This window comes from Strix uralensis, chromosome 1, assembly GCF_047716275.1.
Source record: "Strix uralensis isolate ZFMK-TIS-50842 chromosome 1, bStrUra1, whole genome shotgun sequence".
Lineage (NCBI taxonomy): Eukaryota > Metazoa > Chordata > Aves > Strigiformes > Strigidae > Strix > Strix uralensis.
In genome coordinates, this window is record NC_133972.1 from 157,422,723 (window position 1) to 157,443,625 (window position 20,903).

General features: G+C 34.4%; 1 protein-coding gene across 2 annotated transcripts in view; it reads right to left on the reverse strand.

Annotated features, from left to right (window-relative positions):
• Positions 1-20,903, reverse strand: part of CSMD3 (CUB and Sushi multiple domains 3) — a 759,152-nt gene that overhangs the window by 450,668 nt on the left and 287,581 nt on the right. Inside the window, exons 8-9 of one of the 2 annotated variants that reach the window (XM_074886745.1) lie at positions 16,337-16,414; positions 11,293-11,380 (exon numbers count right to left, since the gene is read on the reverse strand). In XM_074886745.1, the coding sequence (XP_074742846.1) occupies positions 11,293-11,380; positions 16,337-16,414 (166 nt within the window). The remainder of the gene's footprint in view (positions 1-11,292; positions 11,381-16,336; positions 16,415-20,903) is intronic. The other variant, XM_074886756.1, reaches the window with a different exon arrangement.

Below are 20,903 nucleotides of genomic sequence, written 5' to 3' on the forward strand. Positions count from 1 at the left end.
AAGGTTGAAAAGGTAGCAATAGGAAAGACAAGAATAACTTTTTCAAGATTAGTTTTTCACAAGAATCTATCTGCTGTAGAAAGTCATGTTGAGAAAATCTGAACCCATTTGATTATTCAAAAAAAAGGAGCACCTGAAAAAAAAAGGAAATATATTTCCTTTAACTAATCATGGACATATTTAAAGAGGAAACACTGAGCAGGAATTACACCGTTTACTAAAAAAATTGAACTGATAGCATCAAAACTGTAACTGACAAAAATTCCAGAGGTTTGAAATTATTATGAAGACTTTACAAGTCTAATAACTATTTTTATTGCCTCCAAAAGTATAAATAACACTCACATTACCTAGTCTACTTTACTCGTCCAAATCAATTTTGATATTCAACTGATACTTGATAGTATATGACTGTAAGAATACTGGACTCATAAAACACAGTGAGATTAGATAATTTACAAGATCTGTAACATGTGTGCCATGTGAGTGAGATCTAATAAGGGTAATTAGATAAGCAGATGATACATCACCAGTCTAAGAAAGAAAACTGAAGAGCCAGAGATCAGTTCCTATGGCAGATCAACACAAAAAGACAATAATATCAAAAATCAAACAAGCACTTCCTGTCTGAAAGGTCAAAAGAAGGACCAAAAAAAAAAAAAAAAAAATCCTGCAGAAATCTGTATAATCCTTCTGGACTTGAAGTGTAAGAATGGCATCCATAAAGTCCAGCATATTGACTATCATGAGCTTGTCAAGAGAATGTTAAGAAATTAGGTGTCTCAGGAAAGAGCCCAGTCAAAAAAGCCCAGCCAAAATTAATATTTTTCAATGTTTTTCTTTCATTATCTACATATACACTCTTTCAAAAATGGAAAAGCATTAATTCTTTCACAGTTGTCTAGTAGGAAAGATCCTTCTCATGATTTCTGATGCTGATATATTTTCTTCAATATCTTTTATCTATGACATACAAGAATTCAGGTAACTGAGTACAGGAGGGTAAAGTGTCACTTCCCTCCCCAGGTATAGAGCATGAGGTGAATATGATGAAGATTCAAAAAGGACATGCAGATTACCAGGAAATAATTATTAGCTCTAAAACAAAATTAAAAAGATAGGCTTACATCTATACTCCTTAGACTTTGCTTTCTCTGGAGCACTTGATCATGGGTTTGATGTGGGTCTGCTGTGGTCTGGTGACACAGCAGCAATTTCGGTAGGGCTTTTTTTTCTTTTTTTTTTTTTTCTTTTCAGTTGACAGACTCCCAAGTAATTTGAGGACTGTGTTATGGGCCAAAGAGGGATTCTTGATAGGATGAAATTGATGATATCTTTGGATGTACTGCTTGAGGACATGTGAGAAATCTGATCTTAGAGAACTACAAATTGTGGAGAGAGAAAACCAGATCATGGAAGCTCATTTGGGAGGACTTGTTCCTGGAGTAGTCTACCTCTGAATTGTGCACAGGTATTATTTTAGAGAAAGATGGCAGAGTAGTCTAAAACAGAGTGTGGGCACAAATGTCCAAAAAACAGTGTGGACAATTAAGGGCAGTTTGATTCCCTGACTTACATTTGATCTAAGCTGCTTACCAGATCAAGCCGCTTAAAAGTGTGTATAGACTATGCCTGCTTTGTAAATCTCAAGAGAACTGAAGCATGATATAGCTATGAAGTTGCTCATCGTTATATACAATATAGACATGCATCACAAAAAAAGAAAAATCTAAAGGACAGCAGGAATATCTCCAACAAGTTTCAAAAGCAGAATATATTTGGCAAAAAAGTTCCGTCTGTGGATGCAAAGGCCAGACTGGGTTCATTTAGTCCAGTAGGCTAATACGGAGAGTCATGAAAAGTGAATGTTTAGAGAAAAAATTTAGAATATGGCAGACATGTATAGTCCATCTTCTGATCATTACTATATTTCAGTCATTTATGGTTAAGGAACTTTCTGAACTGGAGCTACTAATTTAGTAGACCCTGGGTGACTAAATTAGACTTCCTGAGCCAGCCCCCAGCTAGAGCCAAGACTGGTAAAGCACACCAGTAATAAAAAAAAAAAAAAAAAAAAATGAAGTTCATAAACAATGTGGGTCCATTAATAAATGGGTGACACAACCTTGAGATGCTGGAATCCAATATGGAAAAGGCAGAAGTACTCAATACCTTTTTTGCATTAATTTCTACAGCACATCTGCTCCTAGACATCTGCATGTACCAACATGATTTAGGAAGAATAGAGACAGCCAATACTGGGGAGCAACATGTAAAAGAAGATGACTGTATTCAAAGGCAAGCTTTCACCAAAGAGTGCTGAAAAATCTGACTGATTCTATGCAAGGCTGGTATCATCTATGAAAAACTGGTGATGAGAACTTGACTGCAGAAAGCCTAACATTATATGACATTTTAAGAAAGGCAAGAAGAAGCTAGGAACATCACATCAATCCCTGGAAAGAACATATCCTCTAGGAAAGCATAAACAGGAAATCAGGAGTACTTAAGCAGATTTACCAAAGACGAATCATATGGGATCAACCTGATTGTCTTCTATGACAAAATGACTGGCTACATGGACCAGTGGTAGATGTAACAGCGTTTGATCTAACAGTGCTCAACATCAGCAAGGTCTCTGACACCATCTCTTGCAGTAGTCTTTTGGGAGCTGACAAAATATGCACTGAATAGGTAGATTCAAAATTGACTTGGCAGATGTGCTCAAAAGGTAGGAATCAATGGCTTCATATTCAGCTTGTGTCTAGTAATAGGCTGAGCACTAGGAAGTAAAAATGGGGTCTTATGCTGTTTAATGTTTTCATCCTCAACCTTGATGATGAGACAGAATAACCACCCAGCATATTTATGGATCATACTAAAATAGGAAATGTAGCTGACACACTGAATAAGAGAGCTTCAGTCCAGACACTTGACAAAGTTGAGCACTGGGCCAACAGAAACCTCATAAGACTCAACAAGTAAAGGTACAAAGTTCAGCACTACTGATCAGTAATGTGTTCCCATTCTGAATAAAACAAACTATATACTCAACTACATTGGAAATGGTGGCAGCAGATTGAGTGAAATTGTTACTCAATTGGTGAGGCTGTATCTGCAATATTACACCCAGTGTTTGGTCTGCCACTTCAAAAGACATATTAATAAAAACTGTAAAGGGTTTGGAGATTAGCCTGAGGCTTAGAGCACATGACCTACAGTAAAATATTGAGGCAGCTAGGCTTAATTAGTCTAACAAAAAGGAAGCTAAGGTACTATCTAACAGCAAATCATAACTACTTCAAGAACTGTTACAAAGATAGTGAAGCCAAATTTTTTGTTCATGTGGTAGACATTATACAAGGGGCAGTTCAGGAAATTCAGGTGTTACCTTACAAGAAACTTCTTCTAGAAAAGGTAGGGCAGATCTGGAACAGCATAACTAGACTGTTGTGAAATCTCCATTCTTGAAAGTTTTCAGGACTGGTTAAACAAAGCCACAGCTGATCTGATTTAGTGCTGGCATTAGTCCTGCCTTGTGCAGGAGGTTGGAGTTGATGCCCTCTCAAGGACCCTTCCAATAAATATTTTTATGATTCACTCAAGCTGTTCAATTTGTTTTGATCTCACATATAAAGCTTCTGCATCTACAACATACTGTGTTAAAGCAGTTCATGGATTCAAAAATGCATGCTTGATGTGTCTCTCAGTAACTTTAGCTGCTAATTTCTATTTCTAATAGGACAAAACATGATTGTTACTAGGTTTTCATTTTCAGGAAAAAATCACAAAAGTTGGATATATTTGGCTTCACTAAGGGCAAATTGTGCCTGACAAATATGGTGGCCTTCTACATGGGGGTTAGGGCGTTGGTGGATAAGGGAAGAGCAACTGATGCCATCTACCTGGACTCAGGCAAAGCATTTAACACTGTCCCGCATGACATCCTTGTCTCTAAATTGGAAAGACATGGACTTGACGGATGGACCACTTGGTGAATAAGGCATTGGCTGGATGGTCACACTCAAAGAGTTGCAGTCAACGGATCAGTTTCCAAGTGGACACCAGTGACAAGTGGTGTTCCTCAGGGGTTGGTGTTGGCACCGGCACTTTTTAACATCTTTGTCAGCAACATGGACAGTGGGATTGAGTGCTCCCTCAGCAAGTTTGCCAATGACACCAAGCTTTGTGGTGCAGTCGACATGCTGGAAGGAAGGGATGCCATCCAGAGGGACCTGGACAGGCTTGAGACGTGGGCCCATGCAAACCTCACGAAGTTCAACAAGGCCAAGTGCAAGGTCCTGCCTGTGGGTTGAAGCAATCCCAAGCACAACTACAGGTTGGGCAATGAGTGGATTGAGAGAGGCCCTGTAGAGGAGGACTTGGGGATATTAGTGGATGCAAAACTGAGTATGAGCCACAATGTGCGCTTGCAGCCTAGAAAGCCTGATGCAAGAAAGCTCTTGATGGAAGTCTGGGCTGCATCAAAAAAAGTGTGGCCAGCAGGTCAAGGGAGGTGATTCTCCCCCTCTACTCTGCTCTCATGAGACCCCACCTGGAGGACTGTGTTCAGCTCTGGGGCCCCCAACATAAGAAGGGCACAGACCTTCTTGAGCAGGTCCAGAGGAGGCCACAAAGATGATCAAGGGGCTGTAGCACCTTCCTTACGAGGACAGGCTGAGAGAGTTGGAGTTGTTCAGCCTGGAGAAGAGAAGGCTCTGGAGAGACCTTATATTGGTCTGCCAGTACTTCAAGGGGGCCAATAAGAAAAATGGGGAGGGACTCTTTATCGGGGAGTGTAGGGATAGGACAAGGCATAACAGTTTTAAACTGGAAGAGGGTAAATTTAGATTAGCTGGAAGGAAGGAATTCTTCACTGTGAGGGTGGTGAGACACTGGAACAGGTTGCCCAGAGAAGCTGTGGATGCCCCCTCCCTGGCAGTGTTCAAGGCCAGGTTGGACGGGGCTTTGAGCAACCTGGTCTAGTGGAAGGTGTCCCTGCCCACGGCAGGGGGGTTGGAACAAAGATGATCTTTAAGGTTCCTTCCAACCCAAATCATTCTATGATTTTATTTTCAATAGAAAAATAATACGACAAAATGTTAAATAATACAGGCATAGAAATTAAACACTTTAATCTCATATCTATTTTTGAAGTCTCCATCATCTGCCCCAAATTTGGGATCCCTCTTCAAAGAACATAAACTAAAAGCAATGAGAAGGAGTCTAAAATGATGTTACAGAATCTCTAAAGGATGTGAAAGCGCAGGTTTAAAATTTTGAACTTCATATGAAGTTTATATTGAGTAGTATTCTTTTAACATGTGGCATATGTGTAGCAAACTAACATTTTAGACTATTTTCCTCCATTATTTGATATATTCTTTAAATTACTATTGAACAACAATCAACTATGCAAGGAATCAAAACCTCAACCTCAGCTGTAACAATAAATTATATTATTCTCCATTTTGAACTTACACTTCTCTTGTAGATTTTGTGATGGATAGGTGAAACAGACTAGAAGAAGGACATAATGCAGTTTGGATTTTTGCACTGATGTGAAGGGAATATATTTGAATTCATACATTGCAGTATCATTCTGTTTCTGTGGAATTAACTGAAAAGTCATATATACATTAAAGTATAGAAAAAAGTATTCTCCAAGATTCACATCTTTCTGCCGTATTAACCTATTCTATCCACACCTACAGCCAAAAAATTTGAGAGAGTACACCATTTTTTGTCACAGAAAAAAAACCAAACCAAAAATACCTAAACATCAGCTCTTAAAGTCTGTCCCTAACAAAGAATTAATTTAATATTATGATACATTTTAATGCTAATGTAAATAAATAATCAGTATTGTAGCACATATGGTATTTTCTTCATCTGCAGTGAAAGAACCTAAAGCTATGCGCAAGCTTTCAAGACTATGCAGTGAATCAGGTTTTCTTAACCTAGCAACATGCCACTGATCCATAATTATTTATGTGCATGCTACAGATAGAATCTACCATAGTCTCTTTGAGTCACAATAGGAGAGTTGAGCTAAGCCACAGCATCTGTCCCAAGTTAAGAGCATGCATAAGAACATTTTTGTAGATCAGCTGATACAGTACTTGGCAATATTGCTGAAAAATATTAGGGTTCCAAGATCTAATGTTAGAATATCTAAACCTTCAAAACTTCTAGTCAAGAAAAATACTTACCATGTGCTGAACAGACTAAAGTGATGACTAAATTTCAGGTGCAGAGGATTTCCCAACACTTGGGAGATCACTGGTAATTCTGCTTAAACAGTTCTTAAGGTGTCACCTTTTCCCACAAAGCTTATACTCTCAGAGGCTTCTGCTTGACAAAGGAACCAATTAACTGCTGACAAATGAAACAGGTACTATTCCGCTTTAAACTACCCTCACATCTCACACTGCAAATTGTCTGAATTTTGTTCAATTTTCAGGATATTTGGCTTGAAGTTTCAGAGTCTAGAAGCTCACCTTGCATATCTGCAGAGAAGGGTATGTGTTTCAGAGAAGGTTTAAGGAAAATTAACTGTGAAAGTTCCAATCAATCAATGTGGTTACACTTCAAAGTCATTCTTCCAAAGAAAATAACCATAAATTAATTTACAATATAAAATGAGTAAAGAAATTATCATTAGATATACTGTAACTCAACTCACTGGTATAATAAATTGTCTTTAATATATATTTCATATGCTTCCTTCTTTCAGTAGAGTCTGTATTTTTAAGAGCACACTAACACCTTTGTGGCTGTCCAACAGCACTCACTGCTTTGCTGTGATTCAAGTTTGATCTGAATCTTTAAATACCTAGCTGGAATACACTACAGAGACAGAGGGATAAGCTCATTCATTCATTTCATGAAGCCAGAACTTTGGGATGGTGGTGGAGGAACATGTTTGCTTCATAATAAAATACTTGTCCAAGTATAGTCCAGTTTGTCTATGTTTATTCCACTATAAACAATGAAAAAAAGCCTCCAAATCCCAACAATTAAAAAAGCAACAGGATCACATGAAAACTTTTTCTCTTCATCTATAACATCTTTCTTATATTTTCCATAGTGGCATTGATTCTAAAATTGGACACTCATGGAAAAGATGTGTATTTTACTGTATGACAGGTAACATAAAACAAGCTGTTGGAAATTCCAACAGAACAAACACTAGTACGTCTAAAATTTTAAGAAACTACTAGGGAAGGCAAGTTTTCTTTCTGATGTGAAGTATCTTTTTCAGTACAGGAAAAGTTGGCAGCTATTAGTAAGTCTTCTTGACTTTATTTCAACTTGCAAAGGCCTCTTATGCTCAAATAGGCAGCTAGTACCAGAAACAAAGACTCTGAAACTTCAAAATGGAGCCATGGGGAATTTTCACATTAGGAAAAAATATCCAAAACAGTGAACATGGAGTGTCAGGTCCTAAAGACTGTCATGAAATGCTGCAGCTTGTCTTGCAGCTTGTCTTACATCTTGCATTACAGATTTTCTAAATCTATGAAAGAACCATGTAAGAACATATGAATGTGCTGAGAGAGCACTCAGTGTTTATAATCAGGAGTGAAATTGCAATGAAATGCTTCCAAATTTATACCTTCACATTTGAAGAAAGATAAAGAGAAGTGACAAGAGCATGCTCTTCTCTAAAACAGATTAAATTGTACTGAAATTAGATTTTGATTGATCTTAATAAAGATAGCTCTAAACACTTATTCAAAATACTGTATTTTAAAATCAAGGTATTGTAATTGGGGTTTTCACTTCCTTATCAGAAGGGGGAAAAAAAGACAAACTCAAAGTAAAGCTATTTCCTACATTATAGAGAGTGACTTCAAGAAGGGAAAATGAAAACTGTGCTATTTTTCTTTCTGTCAGGTATAAGACAACCTGGAAAAGATAGTACTGTACTTTTTTAACTAAATTGGAGCATTTTCTTTCAATGTCTTATTTATTTATTTTAAAGAATTAGTAGCATTCTTACTTTGGAAGTTTTGAAGCAATTGAGCAACCATTATGATAATGGCAAGAATTGAAACCAGGTTAATTTAAAAAGGAATTTTATTCAGTCTGTTGAAAATTTCTAGTTTGCTTTTGTACCTTTCCTTGTAAGACCTCTTTTCAATGTATCAACTGTTCAACTTGAGACAAATGACATATGTATTACTAACATTCACCAGTCCTGTTCTTTACAAGTACAAATCTCACCATTCACATTTGTAAGACCTTTAACAAGCCTTAGATAGGAAACTACCTTATTTACCCCTAATATGTGTAAGACCAAAAGAGTAATTGTTTTCTTTTTCAAGGCCTGTCAATAAAGTGGCTAGAAATTGTGCACGTGTGTGTGTGTATATATATGCCCCGCCCCTTCCAAATAAAAAGAGAGGCTACCACAAAAATAGTGAAAAGTCTCAATCTTTTGAAAGGAAACTAGTCCTTCCTGGGTTGTTTCTGAGAGATACACTAAGAATAGACCTTCCTGTTAAGAAGATGTTGCAGTAGATGGAATTTATTTAGAGAAGATTATCCAGACCAGTTTATTTTTATCTGGAAAGAAACTGATCAATGGAAATTAAAATATTTAGTTGAAAGGTATTAGTTCAAGGATAGCTTTCGAGCACAAATTTGAGGTGGCAGTGAAGGCATTTGACAAGCCTGTGCTTTCAGAAACTATTACAGCTCTGCAATCTAACCAGTTAGAGAAACCAGGAAGCAAGTAGTCTGCCCTTAAAACCAGCAGGATTTTAGACTGTTACTAGACCTGCCCTCAACAGAAAAAGGATCAGTTAAGTACTAGTTTGTTGGAGTTTTGTGTATTTTTCATTTTTTCTTACTTTGTAAAATGTTGGTTCCATACTAGTGTCAAGAAGTGATCAAAATAGGAATCAATGCCAAAAAGCTCTGTTCAGTTTGATCTGAAAACACATTCAGTGGTGGAAGGTGAAAAATACTTCTTCACCAAAACAAATATCCCTGTCCCCTGAAATTACAACCCATAAGACCAAGAGCGTAATAATGTGTCTGTTACATCTTCTGTTTATTTTGTTTTGAACAAAAGCTTATTTACCTTTTCTGTTCACCAAACATGTAATTAAACTGAGCACATCTTTTCACTTCCACTTTTTTCACTTGCAGTGGTTATTGTATGTGTAAGCCATGATCTTTCACTTACATATATGTGCAATATCATAGTTATTTTGTCTTTTCCATTATGATGGGAAGGGATTTATCATTATGTTATACATATAAGCATTAAATAGCACCTTCATGGGAGTTGATAGAAAAGCTGATCTTCCCTCATGGATAATTTGGGGATGTTTCTTCAAAAGGAAAAGAATTCACTGAGCTTAGTGAGAAATTAGGGGGGAAAAAAAACAGTTAAAAAGGATACATATTGATTTTGATAGCTTGTATTCTACTGTTCAGTAATTTGAATGTCTTCTCCTTTCATTTACTCATAAATTCATTTTAAATGGGAAAGCTTGATAGTCACATCATCACAATGTATAGTGAAAAATAATGTTAAATTATATCCTAATAATTTAGCCTAAAAGAAAGATGAGGGCATGATCATCATCATATCTCCTTCAAGATACTGCCTCTCACATAAGGTTAAGCGGAATGTTCTTTCAGGTAGTTCTTTCAGTGGTCACTCGCAGAGATAACACGAGAAAAGGATATGCAGATCCTTTGTCAATGCCTTTCACTACCAAGCAGTATTTCTGAGGTTAAAATATGAAACACTGGCCTAAGGAATGATTCTACAAAGCATGACAGTTAAGAAATACAGCTCATTTATTTTTATTTCTCTGAAAATATCCAGAAATCATTTTTTATTAGGTAATGTCAGAAATTACATTCTACATAAAATTAGTTATAAAGCTTCCTCTGATGCACATTGAACTTCTTCTTTTCTGAAAACTAGATAAATAGGGAGACTATAATAACTAACTGGAAAATTTTAATAACTAACTGTCAGCTAGCACATTTACTTGTGCTGTCATTGTCAATTCTATGTTCTGCTTGATTATGGGGAGAAAAGACAAAACAAAACAAAACAAAAGTACGAGAAGCTATGGAAAAGAATGAAGTAACATAATTTCATAACATTTTTGCTCATGTCCCAGATTAACACTTATTCTCTTCAAATGTTAGGAAGTGTGCTGTGTGATTTGTAAAATACAAAATATGTGAAACACAAAACTGAATATAATAAAACCAATTAATTTAAAAATGGTCAATCTCACTTCTATTTTTTCTTCCTTTTCTCTTTCCTCACTTAGGTGTTTTGAAGCGATTTGTAAATATGATGATTATGTGAAATTAGTATATGATGTAAAGCAAGTACATCACTTTAGATTTATTCTTTTAATACAGTCTAAAATTTGTCTACATATCAAATATGTAATAATATGTATTTTCAATTCTATTTAGTATGTGATGAATGTTCAACTGAAAAGGAAATAATCCAGAAACTCAGAGAAGAGATTAAAAGTAATTCAAAACATTTTCAAGAAGTGATTATATATGTGTGTCTTTACCGATGCACCAACCACTGCTGTTACTGACAGTAGGAGTCATATATGTTCACTGAAAAAAAGACATAGAATATTTTGAAAGAGTACTGCAAACTTTTTTTTTTTTTTTTTTTTCTTACAAGATATGGAATTTGAAAGATAGCTGATTATGGAGGAAGAAAGTGGGCCAGAATTTGAGTTTAGGTTAAATAAAAAAAAGTTGGAATGTATCACTGGCAGTGTATATTTCTTTGATTCTTTGCAGTTTTCCTAGAAACATTCAAAAAAGCCAGCAAAGAATGAAATGTAAGAATTTGTTAGAAACAAAGTACAGCTTTTTAGTTCTGGTTTTATTCTTTATTTTTCTCTTTATTTTACTCTTTATTCTTATTTTTATTTTACTCTTTATTTGGCTTTGTCCTTCACAAAAACCTTCACTACCACATGTAGGCTCTATATTTGTAAATCTAATACAGTATTTACAGGAGAAAATTATTTTAACTTACCTTCAACCCAATTTTTGTCAGATTATCAGAGATATATGCTCTCTTCCCAGTAGGCATTTTATCTTCTTTGCATACTAAGTACAGGCTATATTGCACTACATAATTTTATACAGAATTTCATTTCACTCTTTACTGAGAAGTTCACTTTTGAAAGGGTAGCCCAACAAGAGCAATACATATTTAACATATACATTTTCCAAGTTCAGTATTAGAGAAATGATATAATGGTACGGTTTATATTTTACCTAAAATCTGAGCCTATCCGTTTTCCATTTTCTGGTTCTCCAGGATCTGGACACAAATTGGATGCCTGTTTAATACCTCCCTCATTTACTGTAAAAAAAAAACAAAATAAAAGAAAATAAACAAACAAAAAAAAAGATAAAATGATACAATTTTTAGCAAATACAGAGTTAAACAATTAACAAATATGAAAAAGTACATTATCTGCATCTTAGGTCCTTTAAAATTGATTTTGTACAGAATATGAACACCCATATAATCTCTAGTTTTAATACATAAATTTCTACTCCCGATAATAAGCAAAGCATATATTTTCTGGTTTGGGTTGTTAGCTTTTTTTTCAACAAAATAATACAAGTTTTATATAAGTTGTACTCATCAGCTAATTTTTTGCTTATAATATTATTGAACCCCTATGGAAATGTTATTACTATTCTTATACAAACATTAACATTGAAAAGAGTGTTCAGCAAGTTTAGGGCTGTAAGATTTTACTCTGAACATAATCTAATAAATGTCATCTCCACTAAGAGCTGACCTTTTCTTCTTGAATTATAATAAAACTTGAATGCATAGGCTCATGCTGAGAGAATTGTCCTTCATCAGTACTGAAAATGCAGATATCCCCAAAATATGGTGATCCGAAGGTAAACTCAAATGCCAGTTTGATTTGCATATAAAAGAAACTAAAATGGATCTTCAGAGAGAAACTTCCTGTGAACCTTTCAGTGTGTTTTTCCAGAAATTTGTATGTAGCAATCCAGTCCTCAGTCCTCTTCCCTCATTTTGTTTTTAATGCATTATATACTTTCTTCTAATTCTTACAGTTTGGCAAAAATATACCTTACAAAAACAATTTTAGGCCAAAATAATTCTATTAATTTTGTATTTAATTTTTGAAGTTCATTGAACCAGGAGGTAGCAGATCCCCCCCAAAAAATTAGCAAAGGAGTTTGGTCTGCTATTACGTGGTAAATTCATGGCCTGATAGAATTTTTTTTCAGAAATACAATTTGACATGAAACCAAGAGATTTATAGTAAGCAGAAAAAAAAAATCACCTTTATTCTTCTTAATTTCTGAGGAACTAGCATGTGCAGTATTAGATTTTAACTTTCCTTTACAGAAAAAGTTTGCATATAATTAGGCTAATCATATTACACTGTGAATTGAATGTACCTGAATAAAAAATGTAGTTTTTAAATATACATCTAAAGGGTGTTCATTAAATTTCAGCTTTTAATGAAGGACAGTAATATTCAGAATAATTGGGAGTTTTCCCTTCCTTGAAATTTGTCGTCTTACACAGACAGAAAGAGAAGAATTGGCTTGGTACCCCTAAGGAAGTCAAAGGCCAAATGAAAATGTTGCAGAGGGTTAAAAGGAAAACTTCTCAACTTAGCACCCTGCTCAAAAAACCATTAAGCTCGACCTTTGTCAAATGGGAACCACAGTATTTATCCTCTTCAGCCCCAAAGGAGCTGTACCATGTCCAAGGTTGTTCTAATAGCACACCAAGGCAATCTCTGTTCATCTGCATCTCCAGGCTCAGGGGACTTTTGGGACAGGAGGGCTCTTCCTTAGAACCTATCCATATTAGTAGGTTTCAGTCTTTTCCTCCTCCCTTATTTGTAGGTGTGATGAAAGAATATTAGCTATAGAAAGCCACATTCCTCCTAGTGATGGAATGTATATCTATCAGATAATTACAATTCCATAAACTGCATTTCACAGGGCCATCTAGCAGAAACTTATTGGATGAACATTTAGAATGAACTCTCTCTTTGAAATATCTGGGTGCTTTTCTATAGTTCCAAAGCTTATATTCAAGACGTGAGAAATTCAGAATCATCATAAGTAAGTAGCCTCTATATATAGAAAAGACCTTAAAGCTTTGGTTAGACAGTTAGCGTTCACTGAGCAATGCAGGAAGAGAAAGGAAGTATTCTTGAGAAAAGGTAGGATAAAAGACACTTTCTCACTTTTGTGACAGCCTGTTAACTTTTCTGAGATTAAACATATGTTAAAACTATAGTTAGGAAATTATTCATGATGCCTCATAATAATATTAAAGAAATTAAAATACAGTGGTGTTATTTTAGGGCTGTATCATATATCTATGCACAGAGATATTATAAAAAAAAGTAAAAATATTATTTAAACAGAGTTATTTCTATTTGTTGTAATTCATGTTTTAATATTTCAAATAATTATTTTATTTTTACACACTATATTTGCCCATACACAATAAATATTAATATAAAAAAATAATTCAAAGCACAAGAACTATTATATACTTCAATTTCTACCAAAAATGGAAACTTGAAGATCCTACTGCTTTTTGACACCTTCTGTATAAAGTTTTATTCTTAAAAATACTGTATGAAATGGATTTTTAAATGACAATTCATGGATTTATTAATATTCATAAATAGAAATATAAAGGCTTATGTAAAGAAAATCAGTAAAATAACTACAGTGTCAAAATTAAAATGAGACATACACCACTGTAAAAATTCAGAAGGAAAAGTTCTAAGTCATTAAACTGATTTCTGATTTGATCCCAAGTGAGAAATATGTTTAAGCACAAACTTAAATCCATTCTGATTTCTTAAGAGTTTAACGAAAATAAATGCACATTTTATTTTTGCATTGATGCTACTTTTCCAGACATAATGCTTGATTTTTCATTCTACTGAAATACAGTTCTATGTAGTTCCCCAGCTACCTATCTATATTTGTTTGTTTTACACCCCAGATAGTCATATGACAATAAGCAATGAAAGGGTTTACCCTAGTAAATTAAAGGCTCCTCTAGGGGAAGCATTCATTCATGATCTGGTCATGAAACTGGGATGAAGAAATTCCACAGTTCTAATCCAGATCGAATTAGGTCCCCCAACGATTATTTTTGTTAATCTCAATACTTGCAAAATGAAGTTGATGCATACTTGTTTCAAAGTGCATCATCATATTACCATTCTGGCTTTACTATGTGCAAATCACCTATGTGTTAGTATTGTATTCAATGTTATATATGCTATATAAAAAAAAGTAAAATACGGAAAAGACATACACATGAGAAATGTTAGATGATAATTTCTAAAGACATTGCTAATACAAGGCATAATGTAAAATAGGTATTCACTTAACCTTATCTTATTTGTGCTAACAGTTGAATGACGGTCATTCTTTTTTTTTAAAAGAGCCTGTCTGTCATTTTAATGCAAGTACAGATGCAGCTGAGGCCACACTGGGAAATTTATGTAAAGTCAACAGCTTAATGCATAGGCTTTTCATGAAATACTGCCTCTTCAATTTCCTCAGCTATCAAAGTGACTAGCTACCCAAACGCTAGATTACAATATAAAACCTTAGTTATCTATTTACGACAAGGTTATGATCACTAAAGGTACAAATCATCAAGGTTTTCAAAACTTCACTTATTATTGACTCATATAGGTAATCTACTCTGCATAACCAATAAAACAAGATACAGAAGTTTTCAGTTTTACATAGAATAATATATAGAAATATATAAATATTTTCGAAAAAATATTGTTAAATTTCATCTCTAATTTCATAACAATCACATTTAGATATCACAGGTGTCTGGTACTTCACTATAAATATGCAATTCCTATTGTTTATATAGTGGAACATTTGACAATTTATGCAAAATAAATTTATAGAGAATCAATCTGTTTTATCAGCCATTGTACTATTCTTATTTGTAACTATAAAAACACAGATGGACCACCAGACAGAGACCTCAGTTATGTACCTTACAAACACTACTGCAATTACCTTACTGCCATTTCTTGGTGTATAATCACTCCACTTTCCAGTCACCCAATATGCATAAAAAGAATACTTGTTTTTAAATATCTTGATACAAAGTTTTCAAATAAACCACAAATGCCTTACAGAACTATTTAGGTGATGCAGTTTACAGAAAAGTTGAATATGGCAGTACGCTACATTATAAAAACTGAGCAGAAATTTGTTTTGCTTTATTTTTCTGACTTGGTAAATGTTAAAGGGTCTTGCTGCTTGAAGACACCTTTTTCTAAAAAAATCACATCTAATATGTTGACAGTTTAAAATCTACAACTGAAAAAATGCATAAAATGTTATGCCAATGTGCACTGCACAATTCTGGAAACTGAATCCATCACTGACATTTTAAAGAAAAGATCAGTGCAAATGTGTCCAATCTAAGGAACCTCAAAAGCAAGTCCTTTTACTCCTGTGAAGAATAATGAAATGTAGTATAAGCAGACATAGGCTAAGCATTTAGTCCATCTTTATTTTAAACAATTACTTTTAAATATTTAAAATGTGGTTCTAGCCCAAAAAGGAACTCTATAAAAATGGCATGTTCTTTTGCAAAAGATATCCTCTTTAATGGATGTATAGTCATGCCAATTTATATTAGAAAGTTGCCCAACTCCTCCTTATGAGCTAACCAGAACTCAGTGCTCTAAGATGCTGAGCACTTTCAGTTTCTATTTTCTGTAATTAAAATTGAAGGCACTAAGTATCCCCAGAATTTTTTAAACTATAGTTAGTTAACACTTCAAAACGTCAAAGTTAGTGAAGAAAAAAAAAAAAATCCAGAAAGTGACCTCATGTGCGTAATTCAAAAAAAATACATAGTTGCACATTTGTAAATGAGGATAGGCTTTGGTTTGCATAGCCTTTTGCTGCTAGTACTAATTTTCAATTAAAATAACATATCCCCTGTTCACAGCTAAGATTTCAGCTGACACCTGGGAGGCTGAATATTTATTTCTTTGCAAATACTGCAAATTTAGTGTGAAATTACTGACAAAATAACATGACTTTCTACAATGCCAGATTTATAGAAAGCCTGCCTTTAGAGTAGAACCATATTTAAAAATTCACCATGCAGACTGGAGAAACAGATTTAAATCAGTTATATTATCAGAAATACATAAACAATTTTGAAAACACGCAAACAACACAGACAGCACAAACTTCACTCTTGCACTAGAAAAAAGTAACAAAAAAAGAGTACACTCACAGATAGAAAACTTGTTGCTGTTGTCTTTCCCTGGAAACAATTTAAATCCTCTAGATTTAAAATCTATGGCCTTTTTCACTAGTTAAAAAAAAAAAAAAACAAACAACAAAAACATGTATCAGGCAATACAGTCTAAAATATTTCATTTCATTTGACAAATTTTATTATGGAAGTATATACAAATTAGAGGACCTAACCTAACAAGCTCATACTGTGTACCTTTGGAGGAAAACAATTTACGAAAACAAGTATTGAAACCAATTTGTACACCTGACAAAGGAAAGAAGATTTGCAATTTAATTTCTTTTCCCCATAACCAAGAAAAAAAAAATTATGGATAAAAGTGGTTATTCCCATGCACCATATACTTGTGCAAAACATTGTCACATATGGAATGTGGAAAATGAAAAGAATGATAGATATGTCTGCTCAAAACAGCTGAACAGTTGAATCTTATCTGGTGTTTCTTCTGTGTTAAGAAACAGTTGTGCTTATCCCCTGCTCCCTATATTAAAAAAAAAAAAAAAAAAGAAAAAACCTACAGAATACTCTCATGTCTGCCAACTGTAAAGTCAGTAACCTTTAAAAAAAAGGTACTATGACATTTTTTAAACAGCTGATTTTTGGTGAAATTTTAATTCAATTATTCTTTCTAGTCATAGAGAATTTAAAAGGAAAAAAGAGTCGTCCACAACATGCTACTGAAAGCACACTGAAATCCAGTATATATGCTCAGATCTGAATTCCATAATCATCCAAGCAATACAGGACATATATTAATCCACATATATTCTGAAAAGGTTTAATCAGCATAGATATGCCAACATATTTTTTTGTCAACATATTTTGCCTGTTACTTCAGATTTTAAAATTTACATTAAAAGTCAGTATTACATTTGGGAAAAAGACAAAACAGAGGCAACAGCTAAAAATTTACAATGTTCTAGTAAACAAAAAGTCCTTCTCAAAGTGACACACTGCAATACAGTCTCAAAATCTGTAGGCACCCAGATTACGTCCCCATTCCAAAAGCATCTCCACTAGTTGTTTTCAAAATCTATGTTCCTAACTTTAGTATGGAAGAACAATTTTTATTCAGGAAATACTGAGATTTTATTACCTGCGTTTAGATCACACAGAGAAAACAAAAATATTTTGATCATAGAAAAATCACTGCGTTAATAAATTAAGCATACCAGCCTAATTTTCTGTTTTATCTGCATAGATTTGGATAAAAAAAATAAAATACAGTCTACTGTCCTGCTGTTGGTTCTTCAGCTGGTCCTCTTTATTGAAAATAGTTATTTTCAAAGTGTGATATGGAAGGTAGTTGTCTCCCACTCACCGCTAAACCCACAGCTGAATTATTTCTGTATTTTGGGCTGGCTTTATGATAACGTATTTTGGGAAATACGTTATTTGCAGGAGCACATCATATCTGTTGCCACAAAATACTATATATTTTTCTTTTTTAACCCTTAACACCAGAAGTCCTTCCCCACGCCCCCACCTACAAATTAGTTGAAGTCCATAAGCAATTCTATCCTCAGTGGAAGTCATGGATCCAAGAACTGTATATTCACACTGTAGAGCCATATTGGAATAACAGTAATGCTCTCATCATTGTGTGGGATTTCTAAGATGTTAACTCTACATAAATATTAATACAGGAGTATTGCTGTAAGCTTCTTTTGGACATCAATGTAAAATAACTCTTCATGAATCAGAAGATAGGCTTAGCTGTTCTTCCAACACCTAAGTAAAATGGGAGTGGGCTTGAATACATGATCTCAGGTGCTGGGATGGGTTTAGACACTTGCATTAGGGAGATGTTTGTCCTTTATTTTCAGAAATCATCATAACAACAAATTAAAGAAGGAAGACTGCTTCAGGTTTTTTGTTTGTTTCTACTCATCCTCAAACACCTGAAAGTCATATCCATAGTTTATGTACACAAGAAACAGAGTCCGCAAGATCTAAGGTGGAACTGAAAATAGTTACAAGAGTGCCTTGGTGAACACATTTAAAACAGAGGTTTTTATAACTACTTGTATCACTTTGCCAATGCTATTAAATACCACTAGGAAAGCAAGCAACTAAAGACCTCTGAAGCATCTTTACACTACAAGAGAAGAATTTTAATTTTAACTGGGTTTTGAATGTGATTTACTGAACAGTAGTTTCTGAATACACCTTGAAGGAGTAGTTATAGAAATGCATTTGGTCCAAACATGCCATCACTAAACTGTGCCAGGCGGCCTATGCATGTATATACATAGAAACAATCCCACCATCACCAAAAATTCCCATACCCAAAGCACGATAAATATATTCTTTAATACTTGATAAACTAACATATTGCCAATGTGGAAACCAGTGAGGAAAATGGTGACTATTCAAAACCAGTTTAAGCATACATGTGACAGCAAGTACTCAAAGTGAATTTCACTTTTCAGAAGTCTCAAAGGACAAATTCATGTCAGCAGACAGTGCAGTGGTACACACCTAAGCTAGTCCACAAAGAGATATAGACACTTTAAGGGCTCATTTCATCTGGCCTTAGATACATTACTCTCTAATGAAATGAGTTTAAACTTTGATATGCCCACTTCTCTCAAGACAAGTTGTTCAGATGTGATAATGCTACAAACAGCTAAATATGGTCAGACTAGTATGCTCTCATATTTCTGAACAGCCAATAGCCAATTAAATACATTAGTCAAAAAAAGTAGGATACCCCTGAGAGGAATATTGATGTAGATGGAAGGTAGCAATAAGATTCTCCAGTGCTTGGAGAATAATATTGCATAAACTAAAACAGATGTGAACTCAAAGCTTCCTTTACGCGCATTCAATCCATTTCAGAATCAATTCAAAAATAAAACTGAAAAGTTAGATCAAGGAAATCAAGCTCTTTGGAGGCCAAACTTAATCAATTATACCTACAATAGAATCAATCTTCAGTATCACTTTCGTATCATTAATTATGTAATTGGAAAGACTATAAAAATCTAATTTAAAGATAATCAAAATTTATAAAAGCCTATCTGATGTAACCACCTGATCAGTGTTATAATGAAAGGAGAGGCTTAAAATTTTCTTTAATACTACTTCAAATACATATGGCTTGTAGGTTTGTTTGTATTATATTTACAGATTTAAAAGTCAGCCAGTTTGTTTGTTTGGATATTTTTATTGGGGGGGGGGGGGGGGGGGGGGCGGGGCAGGAATGCTGATGCACATCTCCTATCCAAACAAGTCTCTCACAATCTTGAATATATTTTTGATCATGAGACCTGATGAAATGTAAACAGTAGCATCAGAACTGTGTGATGCCGTATCAGAGATTATGTCATAAAACCCTGAAAACCACTTAGGCATCCACCTTGGAGATTATGTTCAAAACTGCTCAGGCTTTTTTTCCTGTTCAAATGGATTTAATACAGAATAGAAGATTATAATCTATGTAACTTTTTCTAAAGTTAGAAGGCCCGATGTTTTCTGCAAATATGGAACTGAACATTTTATTGTGGAGGGAAGCGTATGAACAGTCCTGGTAATGGAAGAAGTCCAGGTAAGAACTTTTACATGACAGGTGGGTGAGATAATATTCAGCCAATAGACAGACCAGACTCATGCACACTTCTAAAGTAGTAAATTTCTATGTAAAATGAAATGTGTTCAGAATAATTTTGTTGACGTTTTTGACCAAAATGATCTCTCACGTAAGATAAGGAAGATTCAAACACTTACAGGTAAAGTTTTAGACACACAGCAAAAATTAAAATATTGTCTTAATTATTTTTGATTAAAAGGTTGTGTAATTCTGTGTATTTGTGCATACTCATATACATACAGGCTACATAAAAACACTTTTGTGAGAGGACTAATCTAGACAATTACTGCATTTTACTCTTCAGGCTAGGTACTGCATTAAAAAAGAGCCTCAGGTAAAAAAGAATATATGTCCATATCTTTTAATCACGTATATTATAAAAGAAACACTTAGATGTATAATTTGCCTAGCAACCTTGAATACAACAAGCTCTCAGATCCTAGAAATCAAAACATTAGTTTTGAATGAAGAAAACATTTTTCAGTTGACACAATTCTGACTTAATCGAAAAAGCATATCCTGAGAGCTACACAAGACATAAATTTCAAGATGGAAAATTTGTTTCTACAATATGGTAGCATTGGGGTATATAGCCATGTGAAGGATATCTATTTAAAACACTGACAACCCACAAATTAATGTCTTTATTTTAGTTATGCAACAGCATGTTTATGCATCTTATGTAAAGAAATTGTCCAGCTTGTTTCGTCTACATTTTGTAAACTTTTAAACCAAGTATAAGGTACATTTAAAATGCTGACAACTAAAACACCACCATTCTACACAAAACAGGCACTCACGTTGCATTACTACACTCACGTTGCATTACTACAGGTACTACACAGAGTATTAACCATGGAAACTTGGGCTTTTTCTGACCTTATATAGTTCTTTCCTTGGCTGTAGTCCAAACTCTGAAACAGCCCCTCCCCGCTCCTGAAACTTTCTCAC